The sequence below is a fragment of the Leuresthes tenuis genome, unplaced genomic scaffold (assembly GCF_036924035.1).
Source record: "Leuresthes tenuis unplaced genomic scaffold, fLeuTen1.0.hap1 SCAF_12, whole genome shotgun sequence".
NCBI classification, from domain to species: domain Eukaryota; kingdom Metazoa; phylum Chordata; class Actinopteri; order Atheriniformes; family Atherinopsidae; genus Leuresthes; species Leuresthes tenuis.
In genome coordinates this window covers 23,306,758-23,326,776 of record NW_027325366.1, presented here as the reverse complement: position 1 = coordinate 23,326,776, position 20,019 = coordinate 23,306,758, and the positions used below count along the sequence as shown (strand labels likewise).

The window sequence follows — 20,019 nt, the reverse complement described above, 5'->3', positions numbered from 1 at the left end:
CCTCCTGTGGAACCAGCTCCCACTTGAGGCTCAGGAGGCTGACATGATCTTTAACTGTAAGAGTATACTAAAAATGTTACTTTTCAATATGGCTTACAGCAAGGCCTGGCTCAGCAAACTCAGATCCTTCCATAGTCTTTTATACTTGAACTGATTTGATATTGATCGTCATCTGAATTTATGTGACTTCTGTGTAACTGATCTACATTCCCGTAGGAAAGGTGCTATATAGATGACGTTGTAGTAGAGTTTTTAACTAAACCGGATCATGTGATCTTTAAAAGCAAAACATATTGACAAACCCCAGAGGAAAAGAACGAAATACACACCATAAAAAAAACCCCACAAATTGTGTAAATCACAATGAAGAACACCAAGATGCAAGCAAAGATGAACAGAAACCCACAGCGATATGAGTTTTTGATTACCAATCTTGAAAACAGAGGGGTTTAGTTGTCCCTGACAATTAGACCAGTAAACTCAGTGTAGTAACAAGATCCTCAGCTTAATGCTGCTAAGGTGTCACCTGGCAACACATGCTGTAAAACAGGAAACATATCAATCTTAAAATGCGTGTTGTTGACGGGGAACACCACCAGAAACTTCCCGCTGTTGCTGTTTTGTTTATCTTTGTTTATCTGAATCTTTTTGCCTGAAATGTGTGAATCGTGAGTGGATGCAGATTACATTTGTGGTGCGAGCACAAGAGGGGAGGAGTGGAGCCATTCAACAGCACAGCACAAGAAAGTAATTACAGCCTCTGTACTAAATTAAATGTGTGATATCATGGCTGCTAAATTGATCATTTATTTGCTGAGTTGGAGTCCTGCTATTACAAAGTGGAGGTGGTAGAGATAGTGTCACATGATAAAGTCACATGTCCCAAAGTTAAAGAAGTGTGTTAGAAAACTGAAGTCTCCTGGCAGACAAGATGAACACCCTGCCTGTTGTTTCTTCAGCCTTTCTTCTCAACATATAAGCAAAGGATACTTCTTCCAGTCCAAAGTGGTCAACTGGTACTAGGCTACTTTTCTTTTACTCCCTCAGACATGCTGCCTAAATCTGAGAACAAAGTTCACCCGCAGTCAGTAATTGAGCAGCTGCAGGGGAGGAGATACGGATCAAATTGGGAAGTTCCTTGTTCTAAAAAGGTGAGTGCTGAGGGCATTTTATCCGCTCTGGAAATGTTTCTGTGATCAATCTGAAACCTGAATTTAAATTTAATTTAAATAGTGCAGTATCTGCTGGAAATGTATCTAAAATAAAAGTTTCCTTTATACACCGTGAAGTCTTATTACATTAATGGAACCTTATTTATTCATTAATATGCCGTTGTATAGTGAAGCAAAGCTAGTTGAACCAGTTTATATACTGCTAGGTACTATATTTAACTGAATATTGCATACACTGAGAATAATGTTTGGTATGTAAAATTATTACATGCAAAGTAACTATTTCTGTCACTGAGTAATACAGCGAGTAATGTGAGTACAGCATCTTTCCCTGAGATGTAGTAACATTGATTAAAAGTAGGATAAACGATGGTCAAGTAGATGCACTTTGTTTGTCTCCACTATTGGATTCTTCTGTTATTTTGTGATAAAGCTGAACTACAGTGAATTTTTGCCTAAAATAATTAAAACAATATCAGTATCGCCGGTAAATCCTTCATTCACAGCCGTGACTTCACTGCAATTCTGTCCTGTGCAGTCAGTAAGAGGTTTGGTCAGATTTCAGCATCCAGCTCAGCAGCCGATCAGCTCTGACATCATTGATGCAGTGCTGAGAGCAAGCCAGCACCCACAGTGCAGACTGCAGTGGCTGCTCTCTCCCGTCGTGCTGTTGGCCCGCAGCTCGTCTCAGATCTGATCTGCACAGGGATGGGGAAGGCTGAGTTAGACTCACAGCTGGTTCATACTCTGGCGATCAGTACAGCTGCTAAACACTTGTCCCTCTCCCCTTCCTTCCAGCGCCATGCCTGCGCCTGGATCAGGGAGAATATCTGCAAGAAGGAATGTTGCTTTTTTGAAAAGGATCTCAGGTAGGCTGAGCTGCCGTTTTCTGATGATTGGACAGTCTCTGAACTGACCTTGTATTTGCTGCTCAGTGATACTGTGAGAATAGTGTTGTCATGACTTTTTCATGATAATTGTCAGAGGTCTCCATTAGTCTGCTTTGAAATAACGTAGAGCTGAATGCAGAAGAATTTGCAATGTGCAGCAAAAAGATTAAAAGTTGTCACATTGTAGTTTTTTGTTTTTTTTAGTTTGTTAAAAACAAGCAGTTTTGACTACTAAATGTCTAAGACCTTTTTCGTTTTTAACTAGGACAAAAATAGGTTAAAATAGGGAGACGGGAAAGAGCACTCAGGGCGGAGAAGAACCGTAATGTTTTGAACTTATGTCGGCCAACTGTCTGAAGTGTGAACAAGAAATGACAGATGAAGGAAACTAGGGAAGATTTTCTGGCAAAACTGCATATCTGCAGACCATGAACCTTTGTACTGACTTTGTGGTGTAAATTTATTAACAATTGTGCTTTTCTAGAAGAGAGGAATTCTGTAAGTGTGGCTACCCAAAGGCTGCTCATACAGATGAAGCCATCAAGCCAGAGGACTTCACTGGGCAGACGTGGGACAGACACAGACATGTCCGTGAGGTGCCCACTGATGCTTTTGGAGACATCAGCTTTGGTGGTTTGGGACAAAAGACAGCCAAGGTGAACCCACTCTCGCTCTTAATGTAAAGAACATTACTGTGTTTTATTTTGCTGCATACATGTCCTCATCTGTGCCTTTTCCATATGCACTTGTGTGCATCTCCATTGCCAGTATGCACGAGTGTCCGCAGACACCAGCCCCGAAAAGCTGTACCACTTATTGACTGAACAGTGGAAACTTTCGCCTCCCAACCTGCTCATCTCAGTGACCGGAGGAGCCAAGAACTTCTATCTGAAGGCTCGTCTCAAGAACATGTTTCACAGAGGACTCACAAAAGTGGCACAGACGACAGGTCAGCGAGCAAGGGAGAGAGAAACATATGTGTGTTTGATACTAAGATGTAACAAGAACTTGCCAGAAAGTATGCAAAAGTATGAGCTATATGAGTACTGATGTTGTCTCTACTTGCATTCAGATTCAGGCTGCCAAAGGAATGTTGGGTCAAATGTATTTATACATAAATCTGAAGGCCTGAATGGTTCAATTGTTAAATTTAACATGCCATCTGTTATTCTCATTTTGTTTTCACATTCAAATCAACTCTATGAATGTAACACTGCATGATCTCTCAAGTGAAAGTGGCTGAGAGTGAAACCTGACTGTGGACTTGCTGTTTCGTTCTCAGGTGCGTGGATCATCACAGGCGGTACCCACACAGGTGTGATGAAGCATGTGGGGCAGGCTGTGAGGGATTACGCTCTGAGCAGCTCCATGCAGGGTAACATTGTGGCTATCGGAATAGCCCCATGGGGAGTGGTTCACAATAGGGACAAGTTGGTGCATCCAGAGGTAGGATTTACACGTTCTTCATTTATATCTGGCAGACCCTCATCATCTGCATAATTTACTGCCTTTTATGACTTATTATCTCTCTGTATGTTTTGGTTTTTTTTTGTACCTGCAGGGTTGCTTCCCTGCACACTATTTAATGGACACTAAAAGCCAGGGCCAACTATCCTGTCTCGACAACAATCATACTCACTTCCTGCTGGTGGACGACGGGACCAATGAACGCTATGGTGTGGAGATCGAACTACGCTCTCTTCTAGAGAAATGCATTTCCAAGAAGCAACTTGGACTCAAAGGTTAAAATAAGCTGATGCATTAATGCACAAATTCTGAAAGCTTTTACAGATAACATCTCAAAGGGGAATCTTTTGATCTAACCCGCTTTTAATCGATTTTTATTGTCTAACATCTAGAGAGTGGTGTGACCATCCCAGTGATATGTGTGGTTTTGGATGGAGGACCAGGCACGCTAAATGTGAGTCAGCAGTTTTTAGCTTTCCATCCTTGTGTCATGCTCTTACCCCTATCTGTGTGTCCTCTCAGACCATCTACAATGCCATGCTGAACGGCACACCGTGTGTGATATTGGAGGGCTCCGGGAGGATAGCAGATGTAATCGCCCAGGTGTCGGGACTGCCGATCAGCCGGGTCACCATCGCTCTCATCCACCAGCTGATGAAAAAGTTTTTTGGGCAAGAGTATCAACGCTTCCCTGACCTATATATTCTAGAATGGACCAAAAAGGTTTGTGAACTCACAGAATAACTCAGCAATTAGATTTATATTTTCATACTGGAGGTGTTTCACTGAATGAGTGAAAACCTGACCTGCAGGTGGTCCCATGAAGAAAGCCATTAAAATGTTCTTATGGATATCTACTCACTTTAGTTGGCATTCTGAAGCATAGATAACCTTGTATTCATGCTGTTGGAAGACAGACATCTCCAAAATCAACAGAATTATTGAGAGAGAGAAAAGAGCTAATAGATATTCTGATAATGTCTTCCTGGCATTCCAAATCAATCATCCCAAATGTAGAAAATCTTCTCCTTACCATGAGGTCTTGGCAGTATCTTCTTTTATCGGAAGAATTAGCACTAAATTGGTTAATGCAGATTTTAGTAAACTATGTTGCCTAATTCATTTAAGATAGAATTCCACATCTCAACGCTTTTCTGGTTTAAAAGGGAAACAAAACACTACAGAGGGTTTTTGCAGGCAATAACACTTTGTACAACTGACCCTATGCCTCCTTTCTTTTCCAGATTCAGGACATCATCAGGATGTCTCACTTGCTGACCATATTTAGAGTAAGCGAGGACAGTCAAGGGGACGTGGATGTGGCCATTCTCCAAGCACTACTCAAAGGCAACTATAAAAACTATAAATGCCTGACTTGACTGACTGCAGTACAGGCAACCAACACAGCATTAAGTCTGAAGATGGGAAAGCTTAGTGCTAATACAGCTATTATAAAGCATTATGTTGCCTCTCAGAAAGCTAAGAGACTGGTTTGTGGTGTCAAATGCACTATGATCGACGACCAGCTGTTATGTTTCTTTCTTTAATGTGCTCTGGTTTATACAGCAAGACCTTGATAGATACATTTAAACTACTTAGAAACATGCAGTGCTTCCTCCAGACTTTTCCGGCATCATTAAAACCCATTATAGCCAGGCTCAATGCATAGTGTGTATGGAAGAATGCTGATCCAAAGTGCACAAAAGTGTAAGTCCATCACACGAAACATTCCCCTAATTAGATTCAGCTCGTGTGCTTTGTCCATGTTTTTCGCCACTGGGTTCCATTGAATCATCAAAACACTGTCAGACATCCGCTGTCTTCTCCATCTTTGTTTATGAGTCAAACATTTGCTTTCCATGGCCCCAACTATTCCGTCACTGCAATGCATCATCGTTAAAACCATATTACTGTCAGTGATGTCAAGGTAAAAGTGATAAAGGATTATTAAGAAATATATATATATTTGTCAAAAAATTTATTTATCATAGATATTGAGCAAAACACACCAAAAATAACCTGATTCAGTTTAGCTTGTGTCCTAGCAAGTGATTATGTTTTTTAATATATTGATTGGACAAAGCAATAACAGAATTGGTCATCAGTTCAATCAGTGTGCAATGTAAAAGAGGGGAGAAAGACGAGATGTGGCATATCCACTACAGTCTGTGTTTCAAGTAAGTGTAAAGAAATTTATCTGCTGCTGTAAATCCTCCACTCAGCTTCAAGGAGCAATGAGACACTGGGAATTGAGTCCTGGAGGAGGCAGCTGGAGCTGGCTATAGCCTGGAACAGAGTGGACATAGCTGAGACTGAGATCTTCACTGAGGAGAGCCAGTGGAAGGTGGGTTTGCTCATTGTACATTACTCTACATTTACCCCTAATGCCAAAGAAGTAGCGTGATCTGAACTTATCTGCATTTCACAAGCCATTTTGTTGTTATTACATGACATCTCTTAGGGGTGACAAACTACTGGTGACATATTTAAATTTCCATATTGATGAACATCCCCATTAATTCTACTTTTAGCTGTGTCATTGTTTCCTCAGTGTGGCACAGAACATGCACGGTAATGATAAAAAGAAAGTGGACCCTGTTTTAATTCTAAGGTTTTACATATTGCATTTTAATTTGAGTTTTGTAAAAATATTTAACAAAAACTGAGCCAGAATGCAGAAGCAGTGTGTGAAAAAGTAAGAACACCTCACAGTCCTGTAGGTTGTGGAACACCTTTAACAGCAATAACCTGAAGTCATGGTTTTCTGTATGATGTTATAAGTATCTTTGATCATTCTTCTTTGCAACGTTGCTTCAGTTCATTGAGGTTTGCAGATAATAGTGTATTTATAGTAATAATGGACCTTACTGGACCAAGCACTTCTAGACCAAATCTAGATGTTCAGACATTTTGCACGGTTGTCCTTTCTACACCTTATTAACCAAATTTTTCTGGATGGAAATACTTTTGAAATGACCTTGTTACTCTTCCCAGATTGATGGGCAACAACAAGATGCCACTTTAATATCACTGCTGATGTCTTTCCTCCTTGGCATTGTGTTAACACCCTCCTGAATGCTCCTACCAACAAACTGCCAAAACATTTTTTTATTGAAGCAGAAAGGGATGACTTCAGACACTGCTTCTGCATTTTGGCTAATACTAATCAAATACTAATCAAGTGATACGTAAAATCTCAGAAAACTTTCTTTTTCACAAGAGAGTATCAACAAACTTTATATCAACAAATGCTGTGCCACCATTAAACTTTGTAAATGGACAAAATAAAAGCAGTCAGATAAGCTGGTAGCAGCTTATTTTGTCAGGATGAATTAAGTACCTTATATCATAACCGTTTTATGATATTAGGCACAAAAAGCAATTGTCTTAGTAAATATTAAATCTCTTCTTTCCCCCTGACATCACTTCACTCTCATCCTCTAGTCCAGTGACCTCCACTGGGCCTTATTCTCAGCTCTGGTTGGCAACAAGCCTCAATTTGTGAATCTGCTGCTGGAGAATGGCGTGGAACTGAGGGATTTCCTGCAGGAGGAGGAAACTCTGTGTGAGCTCTACCAACAGCTGCCCAGCTGCTTCTTTCTACGCAAGGTAGCCAAGCGGGTCCGCAGCTCTCACCGCCGCAGGAGGCGAGGCTTGCACTTCAGACCTCGTGTTCACACAGTAAAAGGGGAAAGGATCTCATTGACTCATGTCTCTGACGAGGTGCGCCACTTGTTGGGCAAATTCGCTGGGCCCATCTATCATCCCTCCACACCTCAGCACCACCTCAGCATGTCTATGGAGGAGACGTCAGTAACAGTGAGTGAATTTATCCAACATGCTTACTGTCCAACAGTCTGTGGGGAATTACCTTTGATTTAATCAAAGATTAAACTGTTTTCCTACCATAATATGTCTTGTTGCAAAATAGTGTAATTAGTTTCTTAAAATTTCACATTGCCATGACGATCCTTTTTAGAAGTTTCATGCTGCTGCTTATTTTAGTGTATCAGAAACGCCGGCTATACAGTTAATGCAACCCTTTACATCACTTCTCCTTTAGCTATCTAAACTTCCGGCAGCTTCCCAGGCTCCATTCAGACAGGACGGTGCCGAGGCCCAGAGGGACGCAGGCAGAGACCTTTTCCTTTGGGCTGTTGTCCAGAACAACAAGGAGCTGGCTGAAATTGCCTGGGAGCAGGTGATGAAAACACAAGAAGAGACTAAATCTACTAACAGTCATTTGTGTAAAGTGTACAGGTATATGACCTTGCATCTCGCTGTATCTGTATGAGTACAGTGTAGAGACTGCATGTCTACTGCTCTGGCTGCCACTAAGATCCTGAAGAAAATGGCAGAAGAAGGAATTGACGCAGATGAGGCACAGGAGATGCTCGAGCTCGCCGGTCATTATGAAAAGCACGCCATCGGTATGAGACAGACAGATGCTGTAGATGGGCTTTACTGACAGAGTTAGAATTGATCAGTGATTGTATATCCGTGTACAGGTGTGTTCAACGAGTGCCACAGCAGTGATGAAGAACGTGCTCAGAAGTTGCTGGTTCGTGCGTCACACTCCTGGGGCGGAACCACGTGCCTGCGGCTGGCACTGGTAGCTGATGATAAAAACTTTGTGGCTCTGTCAGGCGTTCAGGTGACGCAAAAGTCAGATTTTTATTTTTTTATTTTTATAGGGCTTGTAATTTGTGTCCCAAAATTTTCAACGGTTTGTATTGAGTCAGAGAAAAGCCATTTTGCATGAATGTTTGGTATCATATCTCTTTAAAGATTACAGTCACTGGAGTGATAACAATCCCCATCTTTCAGGCTCTTCTGACTCAGATCTGGTGTGGTGAGCTTTCAGTGGACAGCCCCGTGTGGAGAGTGCTGATCTGCATGGTCTTCTTCCCTCTCATCTACACTGGCTTTCTGGTTTTCAGGTTGCTTCTTTGTAAAAGTAGTTTAACCCTAACATTCAGCGGGGCAGAAATAGTTTTAAAGATACCTGTGCCCAGTTTATGATAATGTATGCATTATGAGACAAAAGATCTGAATTTATTATCATTAATGTGCATATTTGTCATACTTCATCAGTGGTGTCACTGTGATTCTCCCCAGACGTGACGAACTCGTAAAAAAAGACATTAAGAAGAAAGAGGAGATGAAGACGGTGCAGACAGTAACAGGAGGCACTTTCAGAACTAATTCTTCTGGCTCGTGAGTGGACAGTTGCAGCTAAACACAACTATTCCCTGGATCATCGATACAAAACTGAAAAAATGTGTTCCTCTTGCATTGCATTTAAATGGGTTTATAAACAACTTAGTATTTTTCATTTTTGTTATTTTGTAAGTAGAGATTTCCGCTCAAAGGTGAGTGGGGAAAAATAAAAAAAGACATGAGCTGGAAAACAACCAGTTAAATGTCTCTTTATCCTGAGCCACCTTTCTGTCCACAGCCTGCAGAAGCCTCTGAGCTCCTGGTCAAGACTGAAGGGCTTGTACAGCTCTCCACAGGTCAAGTTTTACTTTAACATTGTATCCTACTTCGCCTTCCTCTTCCTGTTTGCTGTGGTGTTGATGACTGACTTCCAGACCACACCCTCTACTGGAGAGCTGCTGCTCTACATCTGGCTGTTCTCTCTGGTGTGTGAGGAGGTCAGACAGGTGAGCGGCTGCAGCGCAGACACATGTATGATACGAACAGTGTTCCTACACAACATCGAAAAGTATGGAGGTTTATTTTATCCTTTTCATAGGATATATGAATTAGTAAAAAGGGAGATTTCTAGAAATTAATTTATCAAACAAGCAGGATGCTATACGTGTGTTTTGTGAGGACCTGATGAAGAGCCAAAGGACACTTGGAACATCCATACATCTGAAGTGCATCATTGGAAGCTGTGTCCCAGGTAGAAGAACAGGTTACTCGCTAGCTGCCTGGGCCAGTTCAGTCTATATGCTGAAAGGCCTTTGAAAAGCACAACAGTGGTGTTTCCAATAGATTTCACAAAACCCTACGTAAGCACAGATAATGTGAAAATTCAAAATTTCTTTTCTTTCTTATAAAATAGACTGAAAAAATTGGTGGAAACAAAAAAAACTGAATAGATTTAGAGAGGGTAATGGGAAAACAGCGGGCACCAATTAGTTCCTTTACTCTTTGAGCAGAGGTGTCGATGTTTCGATGTTAATGGAGTCACATTTGATATGGTTCATGGAACTTCTTGTACAATCTTCTGGCAATAATTTGGCGGCATGATAACATAATCAGACAATAACATACATGTTTTGCTTGAATAGATATCAACATGTTTGAACGCATGGCAAATATGGCATGAAAAAGAGAAGGGAAAGATCTGATTATTTTCAAAATAGAGAAATGATTTAAATCTTCTTGCTGAATGTCAAAGTTTCTTTGGTGAAGTATGAGCTTAAGCGAGGCAGATATGAAGTTGATGTAGACTGATACATAGATTTCCTCCAACTTTTTATCTAGTTTATTCAGTTTACCAGGTTTTTTAGAGCAACTTTGACATTTGACATTTGGCTTTTATCCCTCCACTGCGATCATTTTGTTCTTCTGGAGCCGGATTTTTTTATTTTTTATTTTTTGGAGGGGCATATTGACTCAGCTAAAGCAATCAATCTATTATTTAAAAAACACAACATTTAGAGTAACTTTTTTTTTGCTCTATTTTGAGGCATGCCTCCTCATTCTGGTTCAGCCAGCACGCTGCTGAACGAAAGAAAACTAAATTTGTTTAAAAATGTAGACAGTGCGTTCTCTGGAACCAGGTAGAATGGCAGAATAGCTTTGTTTTCTCTAGTCTCAATGGGCATTAATTCAGTTCTTAAAAACACATTTTTCCCCAGTATAAAGCATTTAAGGATCAGATTGAGGTAGTCCACATGCTGCTTCTGGTCTTCAGGCTGTATATTGCCCATGTGTGCTCCGCAGTATGCCATCTGCAAAGGGTTATAGGATGTAAAACATTTCTGAAATCACATTTTAAATCTGTCTTTTCTGTCTCAGCTGTTTTATGATCCAGACGGTTTTGGGTTTCATAAGAAATCCAAGTTGTACATAAAGGACCTGTGGAATATTCTAGACGTCCTGTCCATCGTCCTGTTTATTTTTGGCCTTGTGTTCAGGTAATTTTCTGTGTCAGACAAACACCTCAGGCATTGAAAATATCTCTAATTGCTGGATTATCTGTGACTCACCCGGGTTTGTCTACTTCAGGCTGACAACTGAGCTGTTTTATACGGGTAAAATCATCCTCTGCATCGACTTTGTGGTCTTCTGCCTCCGTCTAATGGCCATCTTCAGTATCAGTCGAACCCTGGGACCCAAAATCATTATCGTCAGAAGGATGGTGAGAGCATTACATACCACTCTAGAGCAAGTCTGCTTGATATATTGTGATAGCAAAAGGATGCTGGTCCTCCATATGATGTCTGGTGATGAGATGAGTGCCGTGTGTTTATTTGAAGGTGTTCTTACACAAAGTTATGGCTGTTATTTTTTTTGTTTGTTTGATTCCACAATAGATTTCAATCTGTCATAGATTGTGTTCAATTACTTTAAGTTATTCTATTCCTGATTTTCAAGAGAGTCTGTTTTTGATTGTATGTTCAGTACTTTTATCCTTTGGTTTGTGTGGAGATTATACCTACAACAAAAGGCTAAATGCTGAAACTTGTTGCTGCTAAATATGGAATATGTTCCAGAAGTGATGATTTTGGCAGGGTTTCCAGATCCAGTAAGCAGAAGTTTTAGGTTTTAATCATTTTCCCAGTAAAAGTCAGAAAAATGTACATCTCTGTGGTTGCAGCTGTGTTTGTTTTCTCTGTGTTTCTTTCCTGTGATCGATTTCTGTTTGTCCTCCAGATGATGGATATGTTCTTCTTCATGTTTCTACTGAGTATCTGGGTGGTGGCGTATGGTGTGGCCAAACAAGGCATTCTCATCCACAACGACAACCGGCTGGAGTGGATTGTGCGTGGGGCTGTCTACGAGCCGTACCTCATCATATTTGGGACATTTCCCACAAATATTGATTGTGAGTTGAGCTGTATGCAGTTGTAGTATCCCTTTTATGGTAGTTGAAACACTATATAGTTCTGTCTTGTGAAAAAGATAATTAATTTGTGCACACCTAAAGCTAGTTTTACCAAGATTCAGCGTTTGTCTTCAACAGATGCAGAATTTGACATAAACTCGTGCAGCATGAATGGTACGGATCCTCTGAAGCCCAAGTGTCCCGTACTGAATGAAAACCAAACACCAGCCTTCCCCGAGTGGCTCACCATCATCATGCTTTGTGTTTACTTGCTTTTTGCCAACATTCTGCTGCTCAACCTGCTCATAGCAATCTTCAAGTGAGTTCTCTTCAGCGTCAAACTCTATGCAAGTGTGTTTTGCCTCCGTGAGTAAGCCTTATTGTTTTTTTACTTCATGCATCTTCACAGCTTTACATTCCAGGAAGTTCAGGACAACACGGACAGAATCTGGAAGTTTCAAAGATACGAGTTAATTAAGGAGTACCACAGTCGGCCGGCTGCCCCGCCTCCTTTCATCATCCTCAGTCATGTCTACCTCTTCATGAGGAGAATGGTGCTCTGCAAGCCCCCCATCATTTACAAAGAGTTCAGTAAGGACTGAGTCTTTCATTTCTAAATATGCTAAAACTTATTAAGCAAAAGTGCTTACTCCACTCAGTATTGGGTAAGGCGGTGATACAAAGCATTGCGATGCTGTCTTTCAGAGAATAAGCTCTCAAAGATCGAGGAAGAGGAGCTGCTGTCCTGGGAGACCTTGATGAAGGACAGATACCTGCAGTCTGCAAAGAAAGAGCAAAGCCAGAGCACAGAGAGACGCATCCTGGATACAGCCCAAAAGTAAAAAAACCTGCAGGAATATATCCGTTTTAGTACTGCTGTACTTTGTATCCTCATCACATCTGCCACAATCCTAAATACCCAAAATATTACTTTGTGTACTGTCTCAAATAGTTTTCATATGCAGCTTGTAAAGTCCCTGAGAAATAAGATTATGCTGTATGTTTTCATAAACTTTGATCATTTCTATACTAACAATAATTTCCACGATTCTTAATTTAATTCCCACACATCAGATGGAAGTTTAGGAGAAAAAGATTCATACTGCTGACTTGTTAAATACAGAGCTGGGATCAGGATATGGTTATATTAGCCTGAGTGCTGCTTAATATTTCATTAAGGCTGCGGTTGTGATCTTGAAACAAACACTGATATTCTTATTTGTTTCCTGAGGGTTACCACCATAACCGAGTGGCTGGAGAGGGAAGAGGAATCGAGCTCTGCTGCTGTGCTGAAGAGACTGGCTAGGCTAGAGGAGCAGGTTGTGACCTGATTTTTCTTTGGCACTAATGTTGCACCTGTGCCTTTAAAATGTTCCAATGTGCTGTGAGAGCAGCGCACGATGCAAAAAAAAAAACACGTAAAAAACAGATGATGGTGTTTGGTGCACTCCTGTATTTGTGGACTTTTACTTGCAGATGACCACAGTGACAAAAATCTTCATGAGCAGCTATTAAAAGTATTTGACCCACTTTACTTTGCCTCATCAGGTCATGAAGTCAACCAAAGCCCTGCAGTGGATTGTGGACAATCTGAAGTCACAGGGGTTTGCTGCAAAAGCATCACAAACACTGCGTCAGTAATCAAACTCCTCATTAATCATTACTGTTACATAAGTCTATTACGCTTTTTTTTCTAGTTCACTCCCACTTTTGCTTTTTCCTGCAGCTGCGGTCGTAACAGATGAGTCTCACGACTCTTTGAGGAACACTTCAGAAAAAAAGGACAGTTTCCACGTGAACTCCCGTCAGTTTCACTACCCAAACAGCAAACTCACGCGCTTTCCTGTGCCTGAGGAGAAAGTGCAGTGGGAGGTACTTTGCATAAATCACCAGCTGCTGGGCCTCAGAAAAATCACTGCACAGAAAGATTGTCCAGGATTGTTGTAATCAAGTGGTTTTGATGTCCCTTTTTAAAAAAAACTTTTTTAGGTCAGCTTCAGCTCCTACATGCCATTTTATTATGCCTCTGAGGATTGTGGCGACCAAACGGACGGGTATGTTTTGACATCAGAGGGCCAATAGTCAGACTGTGGGTTGCCTTTGCCACTAAGACAATCCAAAAGGCGCTTCTCCTCCTCAAATATTATTTTGCATATAATTAATAACCCTTAGTGACTTTAATTTTTTTCTAAACAATTTCAGTTGAACTAATTAACCTTCCTGACTGTGTCCACTGTCTGATTACAAAGCCTCTCCTTACATCTGCATATCTTTCGTCTATTCTTTCTCCTAAAAGATCCGAACCAGAAGTCTTGGATAAGTACAGGTACGATACAATATAAGATCAACTACGCAACAAATAGCACGTTCAGCAACCTTAGAAGCAGGCCTTGATGTGTGATATGGATCCTCTTATCAATAGAAACCCGGGAGGGAGAACGGGCATAAAAGGACGAGGAGCATTCAGCCGACTCGGTCCAAACCTGAATTTAGACCTTGTGCTTACACGGTAGGCTCTCTCATTGGCTTACAGAGATTTAAAAACATTGTCGTTCTTGCTTGGCATGATCTAAGACTTTGAGACTTTCAGCTGGCGAGACAGCGAGAGGTCTGTTTTGGAGTACCTGGCAGTTTGGGATGAGAGTCAAGAAACCTTTGTTCTACCTGGAGTGAGTGCTTGTGTTTGCTCTGCTCAGATGGTTTTTACTTTTTGAACTCTTAAAATAAATGTCCTGTTCTCCTGTGATTTTTTTAAACCTTCAGGGGCCCATTGACTCTGCTGATCAGCTGCCAGCGACTCTTAAGAGAACCCTGGGAAATAAGTTGTATGAAACAGTAAATGCAAACGTATCAGCGGGAACAAAGGTGTGTTTGAAAGTTTTGGTTCACCTCGTTAGAGTCGAGGTTTAAAGGCAGACAAATTAATGATAATTACAAAACCTAATACTTCTAGTTATGTGTAAAGTCAAAGAAGTACACGTATCAACATTAAATCCATTTAGACAAAGCAGTAAAAAAGAAGACAAATGTATAAAACTGTGTAGGACCAAAATCAAAAACATTCACATGTATTATGTTGTCTAGCTCATGAAGACCTGTATATACAGGGTTCTCTTGATAGCAAGTGCAGTAGGAATCAGTGAAGAATAATAAGTAAAGTGCACCAGTAAGCAGACCTCCTCTCAGAAATGTTTCGTACTGATCACAACAGAAGGCAAAAATCTTCCACCACAAAAGTTGGTATATTTAATGGAGACCTAAGCTATTCTGGGCTTTGCTTTAAAGATACTTTTACTGGCTTTTTTGAGGGATCAAACTTGTAATCCAACACCATTTGTTTAGTTTGACTACTGCTTAGAGATTAAATTAAATGTGGCAATTAAGGATTAATTTAAAATTAAATGAAATGAATAAAGTCTGACTTGCTGCTGCCGTGTTCCTGTGTTTCAGGTGTTTGAAGGCTATGTAGATGACTGCAGGAACACAGATAACGCCTGGGTGGAAACCACCGTCTTAAGCATTCACCTGGACAGAGCGAGCCAAGTGATGGTGGATGTCGACAATATGGTGAGAAGAACACCCTTGGCTTATTATTGTATGATATAGTCAACACCCACTATTTCATATTTGACTCACATTTGTCATCTGATCATGTCCTACCTCTCAGGTGGTGAGCAGCCACTGTGGTCTTCAGTGGCAGGAGGTGAGCAGCAAAACCAGACTGGGCTCAAACCAAATACACTCACTGAGGCAGGTTGCAGCCCTGCACAACAGGATGTTCTGACTTTCGTGCCACTGTAACCAAAAATGTGCCTCTGCGTCCTCAGGTTATTTTCTGCCTGTCAGTGTGGCCTTTTGTTAAGGCTCACACAGATGCATTTGTGTTGCACTGAAAGTACATGTGAAGAAAAGTGTAAAAGACTGTAAAGCCATAAGTATGCTGCTGTGGATGAACTGTGTCTGTATCTACGCACGATGCTCCTGCACACATGGGAACACTGAGGGTAAATACTTCACCTCCTCCAATGCAGCACAAAGTCACTGCACTTTCACTTCACCATAGTTGTCTAAACACTATACTGTAGTAATTCATTATTATAGTAATGTCTTGCGAAATTGCGACAGTAATTCATAATTTTGTTTACAGACGATACATAGAAATCAATTTTGTTATCAGAAGTGAAGTACCGTGTGTGGAAAAAGTTCACTGCATTGCAACATAGCAGAATGGTTAAATGATGTCCCAACTATAATAGCCTAATAATAATAATAAAAATAATGCAGAGATGTGACTTACTATGTTTTAATTAAAGTTTAACCAGTAAAACATGTCACCGGTTCAGTTTTCCTCGGCGTTAGTTGCAGTTTACATTGGGGGGCACTATTGTTAATTGGCAACTTATTAAACAGCTACCTGCATAATTGTCTTGGCCTCTTTTTTTCTTCTTCTGTTTTTAGAGAGTAACATAAATACTTGTCTTTTGCAGACAGGTTTATCTCAAACGACTCGTCTGTACAGGGGATTTTCTCCTCCTGCCAGGCATGCTGCAGTTGCATTAGTTTCGGAGCAGCCTCAGCGGGCTCTGATTGGTCGAGGCGGAGGTGGCCAGACTGACGGTGCAGTATCGGTTTCACTCCGTCCTCGCTCCCCCACTGTTTTCCCTTCTCCCTACTTGAGATAACGGATTTTGATAAATTCATAAGGTCACGAGCAGAAATCGCGCCCCTCGGTCTATAGAAGCAACTATTTCATAAGCGCAGTTAATTGATTATGCAACATCATCGAGATAATCTGAAGTTCATATTTGGACTTTGTGAAGACCGTTAAAAGCAGTGATTAAACGGCGCCCAGAACGCTCAAAGGTAAAATGTCATTATAGTTATTATTCATCCTGTAAGTACACCGGCGGGCGCAGAGCAGCTATTTTTAAACACAGCTTCAAAGAGAGAAAATGACAAGTAGAGCTCCCACTCCGCTTTATTGTCATACCCATAAACCTTAATTGAATCACTGCGGTCCTCTGTTTTTGTGGGCTAAATTATATTTTGGGAGGGTTCCCCCTGGATCACATGGATTTGATAATGATATCTACTGAACGTGTAAAAACACTTTTTAGCAACACTCTCCGAAGAGTAGCGTTGGTATTATATTGTTCATAAAATTCACAATGTAATCCATGACATGTATTTTATTTTTAAGAAATAAATCAATGATAAGTACAAGGTAAAGCAATTGGAAAATTTGTTGGAGTGTGAGTGTGAAATAGGAGGACATGGAAATACTAGTACCTTAAAACTGCACAGACGCAATAAATATATTTACTTAATTACCACGACACAACTTGCCAGTGATCTGATTAAGCAGTTATTGCTCGTCCTTCAGAGGCCGGTTCATATTTTTTGTCGCTGCGAGTCATGGTCTTAGTAGACGATCTTTGACGAGCGGTTTACAGGTGCCACAGAGTGAGAGTGTCCGGAAGTGACGCAACACGCTCATGAGACCGTACCATTCTAGTAAATAGATGAACCGAAAGACATCAGCGGTCGGACATCTCTGCGGGATTCAGAAGCACTAAACGGTAAAAACAAACAAAAAAAACTTCAGGGTTCCTTTGCTTTTCACTGAAGTTTTTACCTTATAGCGAAATTAAAGCCGCTCCATTTGAAGAGTTTGAAGAAAAACGTTCTGGTTTGGTTTTGCGATGAGGATAAATGTGCCGACTGAGGCAGCTGTCATTGAGCTGCGGTTTACAGGCTTTAACTCGACTACCCCAGATTGTTACAACTGTTTAGTCTTTCTTATGAATGGACTTTGAGCCACAAATCAGCTTATATTTGAATGCTATTTCAACACGACCTGGTACCCTTAGCAATAATTTTTGGAGACTAATAGGAGATGTACAGTAGAGCAGTTGCTGACCGTGCCAATAAGGTTCGTTTTTTTTTTATTTGCCCTCATTATGTAACAATCTTGTTGATTACCGAACTGTTTTAAATCTACCAAGTGACTCCTGAGTCGTGTGTTTCAACCAGGAGAAGGAAGAAATTATAGGTTGCCGTGGGCTCGTGCAAGAAGAAGAGGCGAAATTATAGAGGCAAGAGAAGAAATGTTTGTTTTGTGTTCTCAGATTGTACTTTTGTTTGGAATTTTTGACTACGTGGCTGAAGAGCAAACGATCTCCTTGCTGGGACAGGTTGGCTATAGTTTTGTTTTCTGTTTTTTTAATTTTCTGTTGTTACTATATGATTTACTCACCAGTTATACTCGGCTTAAAGTAACAAACCTCAATAACAATACAACAGGGCTACCATAAATTCATGTGAAAGGAAGAGCATACACTTCTTGTTTAAGGTGTTGTTGCATTTTAATATCACTGAGATAAGACCAAACATTTGATTTAACTATCTAATAGTGAACTTTGTTATTGTCCAACACATTAAAGCCATGGTCTGCTTTGTTATGACACTAACTTATGTCCATCCTTGTGTAGACTTCTTATCCATGTATGATTATTGGTCATCTGCCTAATGAACGGTTCTCTTAAGTGTGTTTTTAAGAAAAATGAATGTTTTCCTGCGCATCTTTTTCTTTCTGGGTTGAATTTTAGTACTGTGTCTTTGCATTTTAAAATCCATGTCTTGTGTTGAACAGCCTTGCTCATGATGGGCGGGTAACTTCTGTCCAATTTAAGGCACAGTTTATTGATGTTAAGGGTCACGTTGCAGGTCTTCATTGACTTTCGCCAAGTTGAGCTTAAAGTCTCCAAACCGCAGCTTCCAGACGGACCTCAAAGGTGATTTAAGATGTCTCCAAAGTGTTTGTGACAGAATTAGTCATTGGAGCTTTTGCATTATTGCTGAGCTCTCCCATTGAACTTCATTAGTTTCATGTAGATCCATCTGAATGACGTAGCCATCCGTGATCACTCGCTGTCAGATGCCTTTCTGGAAACGTCTCACCCTGCTTGCTCTCTGTGAGCAGCTCTCAGAAGCCATCTGACACAGATCACACGCAATCATTCATCTGCCTTTGACGACTACTTCACGCCACAACGGTCTTCAAGGTTTCGACCGCCTCATATTTGTCTCTGCCGACGTGCTTTGACAGTCGGTCCACATTGGATGCTGTGCTCTGTCACCACAGCAGCATTATGTTCCACCCTCATTGTGCTGAGAGCTACGTTTCCAGCACGGGTCCACATGTTTCACTCATGGCCTCAGCACCCTTGTAGCTGCTGCTCGGCCGTGGTGCTGTCACAGGTCAAGCATGACACCAATCAGCCAAATGTGGTCCCCCGCCAACACTGTGCTTAAAGGGTTTGCCTCTTGGGTGTTCTTTGTGTATTCAAGCGTGGCATGAGGACAGCCAACACCAGCTTTACAGCACACGTGAGCAGCAACACATGTGGGCAGATTTATTTTTTATTTCTTTATGTGTCAAGACGGCAGGGACACAGAACCTGGGCTCTGGCACCAAGAAAGAAAGAAAGAAAGAGTAGACTTAGTTCAGTTTCAACACAGAGTAGAGGCTTGAAACTACATGTGTGTAGTTCCCTGGGACATTACAACTGGAAAAGAGTGGAGTTTCCTCCAGTCTCGCATGCAAATGTAATAAAACGCATGCATGCGACAGGATTTGAATTTAGCTCAACGGATGACGCCAGCTGTATTGTTTGATGAGATTTTTGTTTTAGAGTAGTCCAGTTGGACAGTTTTGATCATCTGTGACGTAACATAGAAATGTTTTCTGGCTCTGGTTGATGTTTATCGTTTCTGTCACATTTTCCCCAAATTTGATACTTTCGAGCTTGTCTTTAAATTGACAGGCCAAACGATCAGGGTTACAGTTAAAGTATGAGGCAAAGTGTCCCTCTGTCACGTCACATCACGTCACATCACGTGACTTGTAATAACATGCAGGAAAAACACAAAAAGCGTAGTAATGCATGATGTGGCTTTGTGTGTTATTGATATGCTGTTTCAGAAGTCCGGACCGGTTTAAGGTTCCTGCCTGAATTCGATGTTCTTTGTCCCATGGAGACACTTAAACCAACAATAACAATATCCCAAAGTGACTGTTTGTCTTTGCCACACTGAGAGCCACATTCCTTCATAATGATAAATGCAGGAACTGGTTTATCTTGGCTCAGTCCTACAGACAGTGCAGCGTCACAGGTCTGGAAATACCCACTTTTATGCCAACTGTATGTGAGAAATTGTTCACCACATATTCACTTATTGCTGCTGTTGAAATAAATCAACCTTGTGCAGTTTCAGTTTAGATTTTAGTTCAGATTTTTGAGCACTTTTTTTATTTATTTTTTGTTCCTCTTCGCTCAAACCGTGCTCCTGAAATGAGTCGGTCACACCGGTGAAACTGCCACATGGTGTTTGTTTCATGTGTACCTGCACATCTGTGCTGTGG

At 41.0% G+C, this 20,019-nt stretch overlaps 2 protein-coding genes and 1 long non-coding RNA gene across 3 annotated transcripts in view; 2 read left to right on the top strand and 1 right to left on the bottom strand.

The window, feature by feature from the left end:
• Positions 1-1,787: 1,787 nt before the first annotated feature.
• On the top strand, positions 1,788-15,985 carry trpm2 (transient receptor potential cation channel, subfamily M, member 2). Its single transcript, XM_072397180.1, has 32 exons — positions 1,788-2,041; positions 2,550-2,718; positions 2,831-3,011; positions 3,345-3,508; positions 3,624-3,804; positions 3,922-3,983; positions 4,052-4,252; positions 4,774-4,876; positions 5,752-5,873; positions 6,974-7,348; positions 7,593-7,730; positions 7,830-7,959; positions 8,038-8,183; positions 8,357-8,469; positions 8,648-8,746; positions 8,988-9,195; positions 10,565-10,683; positions 10,775-10,907; positions 11,423-11,594; positions 11,733-11,913; positions 12,004-12,185; positions 12,300-12,432; positions 12,826-12,913; positions 13,143-13,227; positions 13,321-13,466; positions 13,584-13,648; positions 13,891-13,920; positions 14,017-14,103; positions 14,185-14,263; positions 14,358-14,459; positions 15,045-15,161; positions 15,262-15,985. Exons 1-32 carry the CDS (start codon positions 1,881-1,883, stop codon positions 15,376-15,378), a joined length of 4,389 nt encoding a protein of 1,462 aa, XP_072253281.1. The 5' UTR covers positions 1,788-1,880; the 3' UTR covers positions 15,379-15,985.
• Positions 7,452-9,478, bottom strand: LOC140319518 (uncharacterized). Its single transcript, XR_011917963.1, has 3 exons — positions 9,371-9,478; positions 9,058-9,203; positions 7,452-7,720 (listed from the first exon to the last, which is right to left on the bottom strand). It is a non-coding gene; the product is annotated as an uncharacterized lncRNA (long non-coding RNA).
• A 1,123-nt stretch (positions 15,986-17,108) lies between the features above and the next one.
• map3k13 (mitogen-activated protein kinase kinase kinase 13) overlaps positions 17,109-20,019 on the top strand; it is a 29,949-nt gene continuing 27,038 nt past the window's right edge. Inside the window, exon 1 of the mRNA XM_072397176.1 lies at positions 17,109-17,173. The gene's annotated coding sequence lies outside the window, so the exon portion shown is untranslated. The remainder of the gene's footprint in view (positions 17,174-20,019) is intronic.